The 15,198-nt window shown below is 40.1% G+C and overlaps 1 protein-coding gene across 1 annotated transcript in view; it reads right to left on the bottom strand.

The window, feature by feature from the left end:
* Positions 1-15,198, bottom strand: part of LOC147693305 (extracellular calcium-sensing receptor-like) — a 77,159-nt gene that overhangs the window by 50,672 nt on the left and 11,289 nt on the right. The window contains exon 3 of the mRNA XM_086935916.1: positions 10,971-11,813. Coding sequence (XP_086792042.1) covers positions 10,971-11,813 — 843 coding nt within the window. The remainder of the gene's footprint in view (positions 1-10,970; positions 11,814-15,198) is intronic.

The following is a 15,198-nucleotide window of genomic DNA, read 5'->3' as shown; positions in this document are numbered from 1 at the left end:
TATTGGGACAAAAGTCCTCTGCGTGGGTCTGGAGAGCCTTGCTGTCTTGTATCTTTTTTTCCGGGTAAGGCTCCATTTTTATGGTTTGGCATGACAGTCCCCAGACAATTATGTAAGTATCAGCAGGTCAGACAGGCGTTGGCAGATTGGGAAGCAGAAGTACATCATGTGATTGGGTAGACACTGTGTATTTCCACAAAAAGTGATCGCCCCCCACCACAGCTGTGATCACTATTCATCCAACTGCCTGGACCTTAATGTTTTGAAGGAACACATAAGCCATTATAATGCTATTAAAGTGTTTTGGATAACTACATGATTTGCAGTGTTTCTCTCTGGCAGCAGCACAGATGGGAGGAGGGCAGTCATTAGCCCCTTAACTGCTTAGAACGTTCCGCGCCAGTACGGACCGTTCTGTTGAGCGGGCGGGGCCGAGATGGCCAATGGACGTGCGCAGCACTACAAAGGTAGTGCACGCGACGACCGTTGGCCGTCAGAAGCAGCGATGAGGTTACAGAGCATGTAATTTAGGCCTGGTTTGACAGTGCATACATACACCTGAACTATTTGCTTTGCCAGTACTTGTTCCTGCAATGACCATTACATACAAGCTCACAGAGTGGCCATTCTCACATTTAGAAGGTTATGAGACACTCGAGCAGGATGTTGAGTTAGAGCACTCACCCACATTGCATCTTTTTTTTAGAGAGTGACTATGGCTATGCCTACAGGGATCCATGTTAAAATAACGATGTTAAAAATATTGATTACAAAAATATCGATGTAAAAATATCAATAACAGAAGTATTGACTCGCTATACTTAAATAGGTAAGTACAATACTATTGACACAATAATATTGACGTAGAAAATATAGAAATAAAAAATATCACTTATAAAAATTACATAACTTAAAATGAATTAAATAATATTAATATTATTATCAAAACAATAAATGTAATTTATATTTTAACTAATTATAATAAATAAACTTAATTTAATAAATATAAACACAAAAAAGTGTACATAAATATATATTTACTTAAACACATTATATTAACTATTATCATTATTTAATTTATAAACTTTTTAAATTATAAACAAATAAAATATACACACATATATAAATAATTTAAAATACAATAAAATATTATTTATTTAATGAACACATTAAACTATTAAGAAAAGAATAAAACATACATTTAATAACAAAATAAACACAATAGTAGTGAAAACGTTGGATAGCGGGGGGGGTAAAAATTACTATTCCCAATCCAGGGAAACGATGTTAAAAATATTGATTACAAAAATATCGATGTAAAAATATCAATAACAGAAGTATTGACTCGCTATACTTAAATAGGTAAGTACAATACTATTGACACAATAATATTGACGTAGAAAATATAGAAATAAAAAATATCACTTATAAAAATTACATAACTTAAAATGAATTAAATAATATTAATATTATTATCAAAACAATAAATGTAATTTATATTTTAACTAATTATAATAAATAAACTTAATTTAATAAATATAAACACAAAAAAGTGTACATAAATATATATTTACTTAAACACATTATATTAACTATTATCATTATTTAATTTATAAACTTTTTAAATTATAAACAAATAAAATATACACACATATATAAATAATTTAAAATACAATAAAATATTATTTATTTAATGAACACATTAAACTATTAAGAAAAGAATAAAACATACATTTAATAACAAAATAAACACAATAGTAGTGAAAACGTTGGATAGCGAGGGGGTAAAAATTACTATTCCCAATCCAGTAAGTGCAACAGTAGCGAAAGCGCTGGATGGCGGAGGGGTAAACAAATTTTGGGCAGGGGTAATTTGCAGCATCAGGGCAAGGTTTGTAAATATTGCACCAAACCCTTTTCAATTTTCTTTCATCAGTAACTAAAACCAAATTATTGTCATTACGAAAGCACAGAGCACCAAGCTTCTTGAGAACCATACTTCCTCCTTACCCCAAATATTAAATTCCTGAAATATGATCCTTGGAGTGTGCACCCACTATAAACACCTGCTGCTTAGAGGCGCATACCTATGTCCCCACTACATCAAATATATACAAACAGTGGTGCAACAGACAACCAATGTTCTTTTAAAAAGGTCCAATTCAAGTTTGCATATGTTCCACATCTTCTTTATTTCACTTGTACATAAAAGAAATGAAATTTCAGACGTTACAGCAAACAGCCAATGCGTTTCGTTCACCATATTGAAACTTCTTCAGGGCATTACATTTCATGCAAAAAACACGAGAGGTACTCCAAGTCTGCAAAAGAGAAAACTACTGGAACCTGTTTGTGTCCCATATAGGTGTTCAGACCACGCCGTTGATCTTAAACAAATAACACTATTATGTCAAAGAAATGAGACAGAGAAGATACAGAGTCTAGAAGGCTAGAAAAAGTACCCATCAGCCCACTCAAAAGTGGAGTCTCGTCATCTGGGTTGTTGGAAAAAAGGTGTCCTCTAGGCTCCTCCTCAGGGAGAGTCTGAGGTTGCCTAATAATGGACCCTGTGATCAAGCATACAACCAACAGAAGCCAGTGTGTGAGCGGAAGGGGCAAAAGTTGCAGTGCTCAGAAAAAAAGAAGAAAAAGGAAAATAATCCTTGTGATTAAAAATACCTACTTTGATGACATAAGTTAACTTTATTGGGTCTGACCATCAAAGTGGTATCATTAAAAGCAGTATGCTGATAGCATGCAAGGAATTGCTATCTATCATGTGTGTTAGTTGGTCGACATGTTTCAGCCTACACGGCTTTCTTTAGGACCTATGATATGCTACTGCAACACTTACTTATCGTGGTATGGAACGTGATTAGTGACCATTCTCCAATAGAGTCAAAGGAAAATGGTGTATCTTCTCCCTAATTATGGGGAGAACAAACCTCACCTCACCTGGCAACAGCTCAGGTTGGAAGGAGGCCACGCACTCTCCGTCGCTGCCTCGGGTAGATAACTGAGCCGAGGGGGAGGTATTTTTAATCACAAGGATTATTTTCCTTTTTCTTCTCTTTTGCAGACTTGGAGTACCTCTCGTGTTTTTTGCTGTTTAGTTGGGGGACAAGGTACTCTCTCGGTCTATAAACCAACTCCCCTAGGACCCTCCACCACTTTGTGTTTTCGTGCATTACATTTCATGGCCATGTGTCATACGTTAATTCCTGTAATCCCAGCTGCCACCATGAGAAAATACCTTTTCTTGCGTGGACATGATTTGTATCAAAGATTGAACCCATTTGCACCACAGGTCATGCCAGTCCGCCTATATAGTTGAAGCCGTAATAAGTGTCCCAAGGCACACTACCCCTTTTCTCAAGTCTCGGCATAGTAAAAAGAGAAAAAGTAAGCTTGGCTGCTCAACCACAATGCCTTGAAAAAGGGAAGTTCTGAAAGGGAATACTTGTCCATTCCATTTGGGGTCAACAGTATTGTGATCGTAGGATGCCACTTGTAAAGAACTCTAATAGTCACAATTGGATCCCAGTAATCCTTGACTGCCCTGGAAAACAAGGAAAAGGTTTTCACATTTATTGGCAACTGGTGGAGATCTTTGGACACCAGTCTCCGACTAACCTGATGTCAGTTAATAAATGCAGCTCATAAGCATAAGGCTATACATCGGGTGGTGATGAGCAAATGGATAGAGGCTGCGGAGAGTATCCAGCGCCTGGATACCCTCAAGGGTGACACGTAGCGCTCTACAAATCTACCAATTGATTATTTGATTGAATATGTACAGTGCCAAATGCTTAAACCCCCTTAGCAAGATACAAATATGATCTATTCAGCTGTAAATTTTAATCTTAGAACAGTGATTAGGCAACTTCTAGTGGCCAGTAGGAACACTACAGAGAACAGTCCTTGTATATTCTCTAGATCACGGGTAAAGGAGAAACATATCTACTAGAACCTTTCTAATGCAGATAACTTGGACTAGACCTCCAAAAGGCTACGGATTGATATACAGTGAGGCATGCTAACATCTTCCATGTTTATGACAAAGGAAGGCATATAAGTATAGTGTATGACATCATTGATGATAGCACTGATGACATCAACAATGATATCATCTAGTGAGTGTGACAGTTTGATGTACGATTATCAAACTGCAATGTATTTAGTGACCTTTATCTTGAGCAAACTTTAGATATCTTTCGTACTGCGAATGAGAATGAGAATACATTCTTTCAACATGCTTGGCCTCTTAAAGAGGCTTGAATTTGTTGAGGGAGTAGTCTCTCCGTGAAGATGACTGTACAAGGCAAAGGTTGTGCATAGTAGGGTTTTAACCACATTAAGGTGCTTGGGTGTCTGAAGGCAGTGGAATCTCACTGAAGAGTTGGTGAAAGGATGAAGTCTGTGTGTAGCAGGGATTTGTCCATACCATGGTGTCCGTGTATCTAAAACAAGTGGTCGCTGTATGAAGACATGTGCACAGTGTCAACAATGTGCATCGTAGAGGCTTGGCCTCCTAATGGGGCTCAGGCATCTGAGGGAGCAGGCTACAGAATAACTATTTTACATAAGCGCATATGTTCACGTAGTTTATGCATCATGTTATTCTATACCATTTAGTACCTATATACATATTGGAAAGGCTGTATTGGTTTGTTGAGTAAATTGAGCAACAGCTGGACGCATGATTTAATCCATGATTTCACCAGAGATGTCATCAGTGATGTCATTTGTGATATCATCAATTAGGTCTTCGAACATATCATGAGTGATGTATTATGTGAGGTCATAAACAGTTCATTGAGGTGACACAAGTTATAGTCAGCTCAGAGAATTATATTTGGCAAATTTCTGTGGGTTTTGATTTGAAAAACATCACTCATTAACTTTCATTATCATCTAACTAGAATGCCTCTTTAAGTTTTTGGGCCATATTATCAAGAACGGCGATAACATTATCACCACTTTAGCAGCAGGAAACTGGCGCTAAAACAGTGATAATGGGCTTGATAATATGCCCTTCAGAATTCCCATAGAAGCCCAGGTTCTGGTGAGAAGGACATCAAACCTGGACTTCTATGGGAATTCACAAGGGCATATTATCAAGCCCCTTACGGGCCTTTAGTGGCAGTTTCCTGCCACTAAAGGGTGATAATGTTATCGCTGGTCTTGATAATATGGAGCTTTGTTTTTTTTCAGTAAATGTCTATGGGTTATTATGATGTGATTTTTTTATGTAAAGTAAAAGCTACTTTCAAAGTTACACATAAAGTCAATTTTGTCTTTAGATTTTGTAGTGACATTTTGATAGTCATCTTTATTGTTGAAAATTAATTTGTGGTATGCATTGTATGTTTTTTTACTTTCCAGGGTCCTGCGGTATGCTTGTAGTACTGTTGCGGGACCCAAAACCACTTGAATGCTTTTGTAATTGACTCATTTATTGATGATCATCAATTATTGGGGATCCCTTGAGTCTTTATATGAAATTGCCTCGTTTTTGGTTATTGCAGTCCCACAGGTGTACCGAATACCTATGACACTCACATTGAACAACATTTGATTGGTTAACATCAGTGTCTTTCTCAATTTACATGAATTTCACTCCCTTCCAACCTCTTTTAAGATTAGTTATTGGCTGTTAAAGCACGTTGTGCTGACCCCTGCTGCTTTTTCTCTGTTTTACCACATTTTGTGGGAATTTTACCTACAATGGCATCACAAGAGGAAAGGAAAAACAGAGGGGTAGCAGCAGCAGGAAAGAAACTCCACCATCCATCAAGGAGTTACTTATGTGGCAATTCTTCAGGATCCCTCCAGGGAAGAAGAAAGTCACCGTGAAAATTGTTACCTGCTGAATATGTGCAAAGGACTACTTATGCAGTACTGCAAAAAAGTACATGGGATTGCAGAACCACATGAGGGTGTTGCATTCCACATGCTCTGCGAGAGCGAGGCATCAGCATCATGCCAGGAGGCGTCAACCTCCACCTGTGGACCCTCCATTGCATCTGTGAACAGTGTCCCATCTTAAGTCCTCCAGTGCCAACCCGCATCATTTTTGCTTACCAATATTGTGCAAAGTGCAATGCATTAGTGGTCGTCAGTAAACAGGGCATGTTGGCCAGAAATAAGTTTATCATCAAACATCGGTATAGGAAAAAGTAGATTTTTTGAATCTCCAAGTTCTGATGCCCTTTTTACTGAGTTTAAGTTGAGTTTCCATGAACATTTCGAAAAATGTAAAAAAACTCTAGAATAAATGTAAAAAATAAACACAAACAGGTTCTTGTAAGAACCAATTTCTTGGTTTAAAAATAGAATCATTTAAGGGGAGATTTACAAAAACAATGCAGCGTAGCCCTCCGCAAGACTGCGCTACGTTGTGTGACAGGGAAGGAGCAGGAGAGCGCCATATTTTAAGAGATATGGCTCTCTCCTCCCCTTTCCCTTGTGCTGATGCTGATTTTAGCTGCTGAGCGCCATTAGCGCCGCAGGGCTAGGGTGTGTGCAGGAGTGTAGCATATGGTTTGTACAGGTAGGGTACTTTTCCTGTCCAAAATACCGTACCTAGACGCGATGTAAAGCGTTTCCCACTTTACATGTGCGCTGCACAGCGTGGAAATTTGGAAAAGCACGGAGAAATGTAAGCATTTCTTCTGTTAGTGCCTCCTTTGAAGGGGCGGTAACTTTTGGAGGAAAACTATGTTTACAAATCATTGTAAATATGGTTTTGCGTCAAAAGGCTTGAGTGGTTGCATGAAAACGCCCACGTACCACCCAGGTAACACCCCCTCGGCGCAAAGTAATGAAAAGCAGTGCTTTGTGCTGCTTTGCGCTACATACAGGATACTTTCCAGTGCAGAAAAAGTTGTGTTCTGGAAAGAAAATAGCAACAGCAAAAAATGTGCCCTAGTTTGCATCACTTTTGTGGCACTACACCAGGGCAAAAGGTTTGTAAATCTCCCCATTAATGTTGTTTGTTACATGTGTCTCTTAATGTTAGTGTACTATGATAATCTGCTAAAGCAGGCTACACATAATATTAACACCTTAGCTGCTTTGGAACGTCCAGCTCCAGTGCTGAACGTTCCATTGCGCAGGTGCAGCTGGAACGTCCAACGGCCGACGGCAGCACTCCCGAGGTAGTGGTGCCGTCGGCCGTTGGTATAGGCGCAGCAATTCAGAGGTTAAAAGGAAAGTCTATAATTAAAGATGTAAGTGAAAAGGAAATATTTGTAACAATTGATTTTCAACATCTTTACAAAGAACTTGCTTCTGGTTTGCTTTACTCTTTTAATGCTGTTCCGACACAACATTCTGGTTGATATTTATAAACCAACTCAAAGTGCGTTTTCGGTTGGTTTTACCAAAAGTAATACAATTCATTGCAATGCAACGCCATGCATACTTTGCTTCAGAGGCACATTCCATGGCTGCTGAGTGGGGGTTCCTGTTGATTCATCAATGGATCTTTAGGTAAATCCATATCTACTCTTTGACATGTATTTGTGCCAAATTCAGAAGCCTCCATTTGGCTGTCATAACAATGAGTAACATTCTTATTTGTCCTATTGTTTTTCCTCGTTAATGTGTGCTGCATTATGCAGGTTATATAGAGAGGAAATTGCCCTACAGCATAGTTTTTGTTCAGGAAGGAAACACTTTCTATACATAAAATATTTAGACGACAAACAGGCCCATTTGCAATATGGTGCAAGGATGCCTGCGTTGGTGCATGGCTGCGGAGAGTGTGCTAGCTCATGCACCTCTTTGTACATATGGTGCCAACCTAAAAAATATTTTTTTTCAACAAAAACACATTCTACCCCAAACTCCCTCTCAAAATGATCATTGAATAAAGCATCAGAGGATTGCATAGTTAGGGTTTCACACCTAGGGGAACTTTACTGGGGTTCTAGCAGCTTTGCTGTGTAAGGAATCTGGCCCATCCATAATGCTTTTATATGCAGAGCAAAGCAGGACTTTCCACTCATCCACCTACCTGCATCGGGCTCAGTACTGTGTAAATGCTGAGCATATTAGAGGCTTGCCCACTAAGGGGTCCTAGGTTGGAGAGTAAGTGGGCTCTCTGTTAAGAGTTATGCACAGGGCAAAGGCTGTTCTTCACAGTGTGAAGGCTGTTTGTAGTAGGAGCTTGACCACCAAAGAGAAGGCAGTGCATTATATGGGCTTGGTCACCCGTGACTCATTGATTGTAAACAAGAGGCTGCCAAACTGCAAAGGATCCTGTACAGAGCAAAGGATGTGCTTAGGGGTGCTTGGCCACCTAATGGGGCTTGACTGGATGAGATTGGACTATCTATCACATGGCCCCTTATTATTATTATCGTTTTTCTTTACCCTGCAGAGTCAGTGTGGACCACATGTGATCCAGTTGGTGTAGCATGAGATGGGTGGAATTTGTTTTGGGCGGTAGGGTGTCCTGGGTGTGCCCTCTTGATATCCCTAAGTACACAGATTGCCAGCCACACACTTACTTAAATCCTCTATTTTTGAGGGAACAAACCATAAGAGACTTCCTGGTTCGTACGGGTATATCACTCTAACCCTTTTATTATTTATTTATTTTTTGTCTTTTTTAGTATCGATGTATGAAAGGGACACCTTATCGTTTTGTACACCTTATATACAATTATTTACAATTCGCGATTATTTACAACACAAACACATACACATAACTAGTTGTGCAGCCAAACTAAGTGAATGAGAGCTAGATGCCGAGTCACAGCTTGTTCAAGGAAAGCGAGCGCGAGTAAAAAGGACTGAGGAAAGCGGTGCCTGCATGGTTAGAAAGCGTTTACCGCTGCAACCGATTAGAACACGAACAGCCCAAGCGAGGAATCCCTCAGAGCAGGCTGTAACACAAGACTGAAAATTAACTCCCATTTGGTGGAAACGTAGGATCACGAGAATGATCCAGTAAGATCCCGAAAAGAAAAGAAACTCAGTCAGAACTAATACTCTACCCTTGACCGGCGGCTGCTGGTTCAACAGATATCCCGTATTAAGACAGAGCCCTGATGAGAATCCGTAGAGTTGACATACCGGATTCGAAACGCGTTGGCGTAAAAAGATTAGCCATTTATTGGTCGAATGGACTGAATGAATTAATTTGAAGTCTATTTTTCCTTTTTTGAACTGCCTGCATTTAACTGTAGTTCATTGATTTATGATTGTCATCAAGTTTATACTTTTGACTCTGGTCTTTATGGAATTACGGATGATGTTTTCTTCGTAGTATGAATATTTGAGTGTATATATATCAGAGCAATTCACTTTGTATAATACAACTAGTTATGTGTATGTGTTTGTGTTGTAAATAATCGCGAATTGTAAATAATTGTATATAAGGTGTACAAAACGATAAGGTGTCCCTTTCATACATCGATACTAAAAAAGACAAAAAATAAATAAATAATAAAAGGGTTAGAGTGATATACCCGTACGAACCAGGAAGTCTCTTATGGTTTGTTCCCTCAAAAATAGAGGATTTAAGTAAGTGTGTGGCTGGCAATCTGTGTACTTAGTTATATTAATGGTCCAGCTAGCCCCACGTCCCAGGACCTGACTCCCCCATTCTTCAAACTCTTGATATCCCTAACACCTATAAGACATTCACGGTACCACTGCCAGCCCTTTCAAAGCTTCTTTATTTTAACATTTCACAACACAGGACCAAGTCTCCATGTGTTGTAATAGATGTCACAGCATCTTTGTTTGTGTTGCAGCCAGACGATGAGATTCCTATGTACCACGAGACCTGTACGAACAGGCACATGGAAAAAATGCCCTCCCAGTCAAACAGGGGCTTAATTATGAGTCCTTGCGTCACTTTTACACCGCCGGTGCCTCACTTTTTGTGACGCACCAGCAGGGTAAAAAATGTGCCACGTTGAGTCATATTTACAAAGTGACGCATCGAGGTAGATGTGTCACTTTGCAAACTCCTGCGCCACATTATACCTGCGCCAGGTATAATATATGCAGGGTGAACATTCTGATGCAAGTAAGCCTCATGGAAGTGAAGCAGTGAAATCTATGAGAATTCCCTGCGTCACTTCTAGGACGCAAATCTGTCAATATCTTACGCCTGCCTTACAGCAGGCATAAGACTGACGCAGGCACTTTTGAAATGGGACTTGCCTATGTGAAATGACCCACTGATGGAATTGCATTACTTTCATGACGCACTCCAGCAATGCGTCATTTTTGCGCCTACAGATACGTCAGAAATACTGACGTATCTGTAACTCCTTGCGACATGATGCATCATACTGTAAATATGAGGCAATGTATGGTGACGCATCGCTGTTTTCACGCAGCGATGCATCACTTTTCATAAATGAGGCCCACACCTTTTTAAATATGTGGTCCTGCTGTAGTATTGCTGGTCTCCCACAGGACCAACTGACAATATATATTGAGCCTTAATTTCAAATTACAAAAATCATGTTTTTGAGTAAAGGTCCAGCTTTCTGCCAATTCTGATGCCATTCTGTTTATTTTTTCCTATCTGAAATGCTTCCTCAAATTCCTATGGGAAATTGCCCAGGAAAAACTTGTTTTACCCCCCCCCCCCCAGCCCCCCCCCCTCTTTTCCTCAGGCCCTCGCTGGACTGAACACCCTGAAAGTTTCCAGGAAGATGGATGACCTTATTTTGGGTTACATTTTATGAAAATGTATCAAACTGTGCCAAAGTTTTCAGAATTTAAGAATTTTTACTGATTATAAACAGACATGTAAATCAACAGTGGAGTTTCTCACTAAAGACAGGATGCCAAGAGCTAGATTTCAGGCTAAGCCTTAATGATAACGCTTCTGTTAAAAGACCCATCACTGTGAACATATATCATGACTCACATAAGCAATTAAACTGAGACATTAAGACATTTATGACCTATTGCGATATATACACTCATCACTTATTTACCTGCCAGGGATGAAAGGTATTGATATCAGCACAATCACTATTAATGAACGGTCCTTGTCCAGGTTTACAGGTCCTCAATGAGTTCATAGCATGGGCAAAGGCATGAACTGCGAGGTAGGCATGGTAGGAGAAACTGAGATCATTTAATTCAAAAAGAAAAGCTGCCATTTTATGTAATGTCTGGTTCTCTGAGCAAGAAACCTGGATTCCACTGTTCTCCATCACTGTCATTATCTCAGTTGTGTTAGATCCTGGCCACTTGCAGTTGAAAGCATCCTCCCAAAAGAGTTTAATAAATTCATCATTGGAATCTTGCAATGGATTTAGGTGGGTGAGAAACCACTCAAAGCCTGGCATCTTTGAGAAATGGAGAATTAGTGCCAGAGATCCATTGAAGAGTGTCCAGGTGTGCCTGGAGAAGAGTCCGAGAGTCATTGTGAAGGATGCTGAGAAGACAAAGACTTTATCTGTCACATTTAGTGCAAAGAAGACCTCCATGACCTTCTTAAGATGGACCTCAGGGCTGTGAACAATGATTACTTTCACAGTATGTCTCTTGGCAATTTCCACAACTTTGGTGATCTTGGCCATGGAGTAGCTTAGATTGACTTTTTCCATGAATGCAACACAGCCTCCATTCTTCTCAATCAATCTTTTTATGGATTGTCCCCCCAACATTCCCACGTCATCGTCAGACACAATCATACCAATCCATGTCCAGCTGAAGAATTTCATTAACTGTGCCAAGGCAATGATCTGGAAGGTGTTGCTTGGCACTGTGCGCAGAAAAGATGGAAACTGTGTCTTGTCACTCAGTGTGGAGAGCAGTGATCCATAGCTGATCTGTAGAGAAAGGGATTTAATTTTTTTCAATCAGGTCTAACAGCATGTATAAATTAAACTGCCCCTTCTCCACAAAGAAATCTCGATATTCTGATGTACAGCCTGGATAGTGAAGTCCTGGTAACATCCTGTGATTTACAATGCATTCTGCTTCTACTCATTCTTTCCAGACTGTCATCTTTCCTTGGTTTTCTGATCTGAGACTAAGGAAGACATTTTATAATTTTGATATTTTTACTTACATGGGTTTAATAGGACCTGTCAGCCCAACCTCGTTAGGACTGGTTTTTTACTGTTTCCAGGCTCTTTAAACCTAGGATGGTGGGAGAACTCTTTGAATGGGAAGAGGATTAGATTTCCATTTACTAAGGTTTGCACAGGTGCTTGCACTGCATAATGTATTTTCTCACTAAGCACCTGGGCCTTTAACCGGTTCATTGCGCTCGTCGGCCAATGACCAGCGCAAGCACTACCTCCGTAGTGCTGCGCATGTCCGATGGCCAACGCGGCCCGCCCACGCAATCGAACAACCAAACCGCGGTGGAATTTACGCTGCGGTTAACGTGTTAATTGATGCTCTGTTACCGCATTGAGGCCTTGGTATTGTCCTCTATGAGATTTCATCCCTCCATTTCCTACCCAGATGGATGGCATTGCCCTGCAGTGACTAGTCCTATATGCTATACAGAGTATGTTTAATTTGGGAGAGGAGTTGGCCTAACAGCTAAGGATCTCGACCTCGGACCTGGGGATCCAGGTTCGAGTCTCGCTAACGACGCCAAACAGCCTGTGATTCTGGGCAAATCACTTAATCTCCCTGTGCTTAACGAAAAGAAAAAAATGAAAGTGTGTCCTCATGTAAGGTAACTGATGCTATGTAAAGCGCTCTGATACCCGATTCGGTTTGGGTCAAGTTCGCGCTATATAAAACTTTGCCCAAAAAAAAGAATGCAAACCTAACCTGGACTAACTGGAAAGTAACTCAGCACCATCAATCAACCCCCTGATGATCACCCAATGCTCAATATCCAACTTCTTCACTGGCAAAATTGCAATAATTGAATGACCTCTTATCTATGGCACAAGTCTGACATCCCAGTCCACCTGCTCCATTAACACACAAGGCACCATGGAAACCCCTGCCCCAAGTCTCAACCAAAGACCACAGTACCCCAAGAAAATCCAAAGACAATAATAAACTCCTACAACTGAAAAACAATGATAAGCGGACAGACTTTATACCTATGACAGTAGAAGTCTTCAAAATAATCCAGAACTTGAAGCCCATACCCACAGTACCGATCCCCTAGTATCGAATATCAACCATGTCACCTCCCTTATTCGAACCAAAATCATCAATGCCTCTCTCTTATCAGGCTGCGTACCTGACTCACTCCAAGTAGGTCAAGTCACACCCAGTCTCTAAAAATGAGTGGTGGACCACACTGACGTCAATGTCCCCAGACCGGTCAAAACTCTTCCTTTCCTAACTAAAACTATGGAAAAGTATGTCCTGCTACAATCAAACCAACACATAGATGAAGTCAACCTCCAAAACATATACCAATGAGGATTCAGGAAAAGCTGCAGGACATAAATTGCTGTGCTCAATGTATCATATGACCTACATAGATCCCTAATTGAAGGCGACTCATGCCTCCTAATCTATTTATTTATTTATTTATTTGCTTATATAGCGCAGGAAGTCGACCCCCGAAGGGGTATCTCCGCGCTTGTGTTCTTACCAGAGGCCAAGACCAAATCATGAAAAGTGCAGGGTTTAAGCTGTCGAAAACAGGTATGTCTTTAAGGATTTCCTAAAGGCTCGATGGTTGGTGTTTTGCCTAAGGGTAAGGGGCAGAGTGTTCCACAAAAAAGGGCCCCTATAATACAATGCTCGACCACCCTGCCTTTCCCTTTTGATATGGGGAACCTGGAGCAACAATTGGTTCCTAGAGCGCAAGGAACGACCTGGCTCATAAAGTGTAAATTTTTCAGTCAATCCTACATAACTTAACTGTGGCATTTGATACACTAACACATCCAGCTTCACTTGAGACACTCAAGAACCATACTGGTATCAATAGCAAAGACCTCAGATGGTTCACGTCCTATCTGAAACATCACTCTCAACAAATACAAATCTACAGTTTCCTCTTGAAGAATGTACCAGCTCCACAAGGTGTACCTCATGGCTCCTCTTTCCAGTCCTATTTAATTTCTACATAGAACCCCTTACGGGTATTCTAAACCAAGTGGGGTAAAATATAATAATAATCCATATATCACCTATATGCTGATGACACACAACTTTACTACAAAATAAAATCAACCAGAGACATCTGGAAGCATAATGGCACACTGAATAAGACAAAAACATGTCTAAACACCAACCACCTAAAGCTAAACCCTATCAAGACTGAACTACTACTCCTCTCCCCCAAGAAATACAACTTTACCAATCCAAGAATGGCTCAAGAATTTGGACGCACTGTTCTCTTTCGCTTTCCAACTACATAAAGTTCTTGGCTATCACCCTGGACAAAACATGACAATGAAGGAGCACATCAACAACACAGGCAAAGGCTTTCTCTTCACACTAAGAAATCTCAAGAAAACCAAACTGTGTTATATCCCTTATGGTCTTAAGACAGTAGTGCAAACACTTGTCCTCTTGAAACTTGACTACAGAAGAGCATCATCACAGGAACTCCGAAAAGTCACCTTGTGCCACTAAGAGCAATTCTCGATGAGGCTGCCAGACTCGTCACTGAAATCAAACCGTTTGATCACATCTAACCTGCTCTCAAGAGTCTCAATGTGTTTAACATTGAAAGAAGATTCATCTTCAAGACAGCTTGTATCACCCTCAAACCCCTTAATACAAAATCCCAAACACCTAGAAACCAAACAATCAAGAGTAGGAAGAGGCCGGGTGATTAGAAATTCCAACTCAGTTCTTCTCATATCACCAAATGTGAAGATGAAATAATCCCAGGTGCACTCTTTCTCAGAAAATGCTCCTAGGATTTGGAACTCCTCCCCTAAGGAACTCCCATGCAACCCCTCAGTTTCTTGCTTCAAACAGGACCACCAATCTCTACTGCTTAACAACCCCTTCAACATGCTTATAAGCTGATCCATGTTTCTCGAAGATCCAACTCACATCAAAGGTTTCCTTTGAGGCAGTCGCCTGACTTATTCAGTCTCTAACCTGACTCTAAAGTCATTAATTTAATGCTGTATTGTTATATACTTTTCTGACTGTTTTGACTACATTAGTGCTATATAGTTACTTTTACGTTAACTGATTTTACATACACTAATCCCCACCTGTATTTCAAGAAAACGTATTCATATAACATGTAAAGTACACTGTTACATC

Source organism: Lissotriton vulgaris, chromosome 8 (genome assembly GCF_964263255.1).
Source record: "Lissotriton vulgaris chromosome 8, aLisVul1.2, whole genome shotgun sequence".
Taxonomy (NCBI): domain Eukaryota; kingdom Metazoa; phylum Chordata; class Amphibia; order Caudata; family Salamandridae; genus Lissotriton; species Lissotriton vulgaris.
Note: the sequence above shows the minus strand (reverse complement) of the source record. Positions and strands in the feature narration are given on the sequence as shown.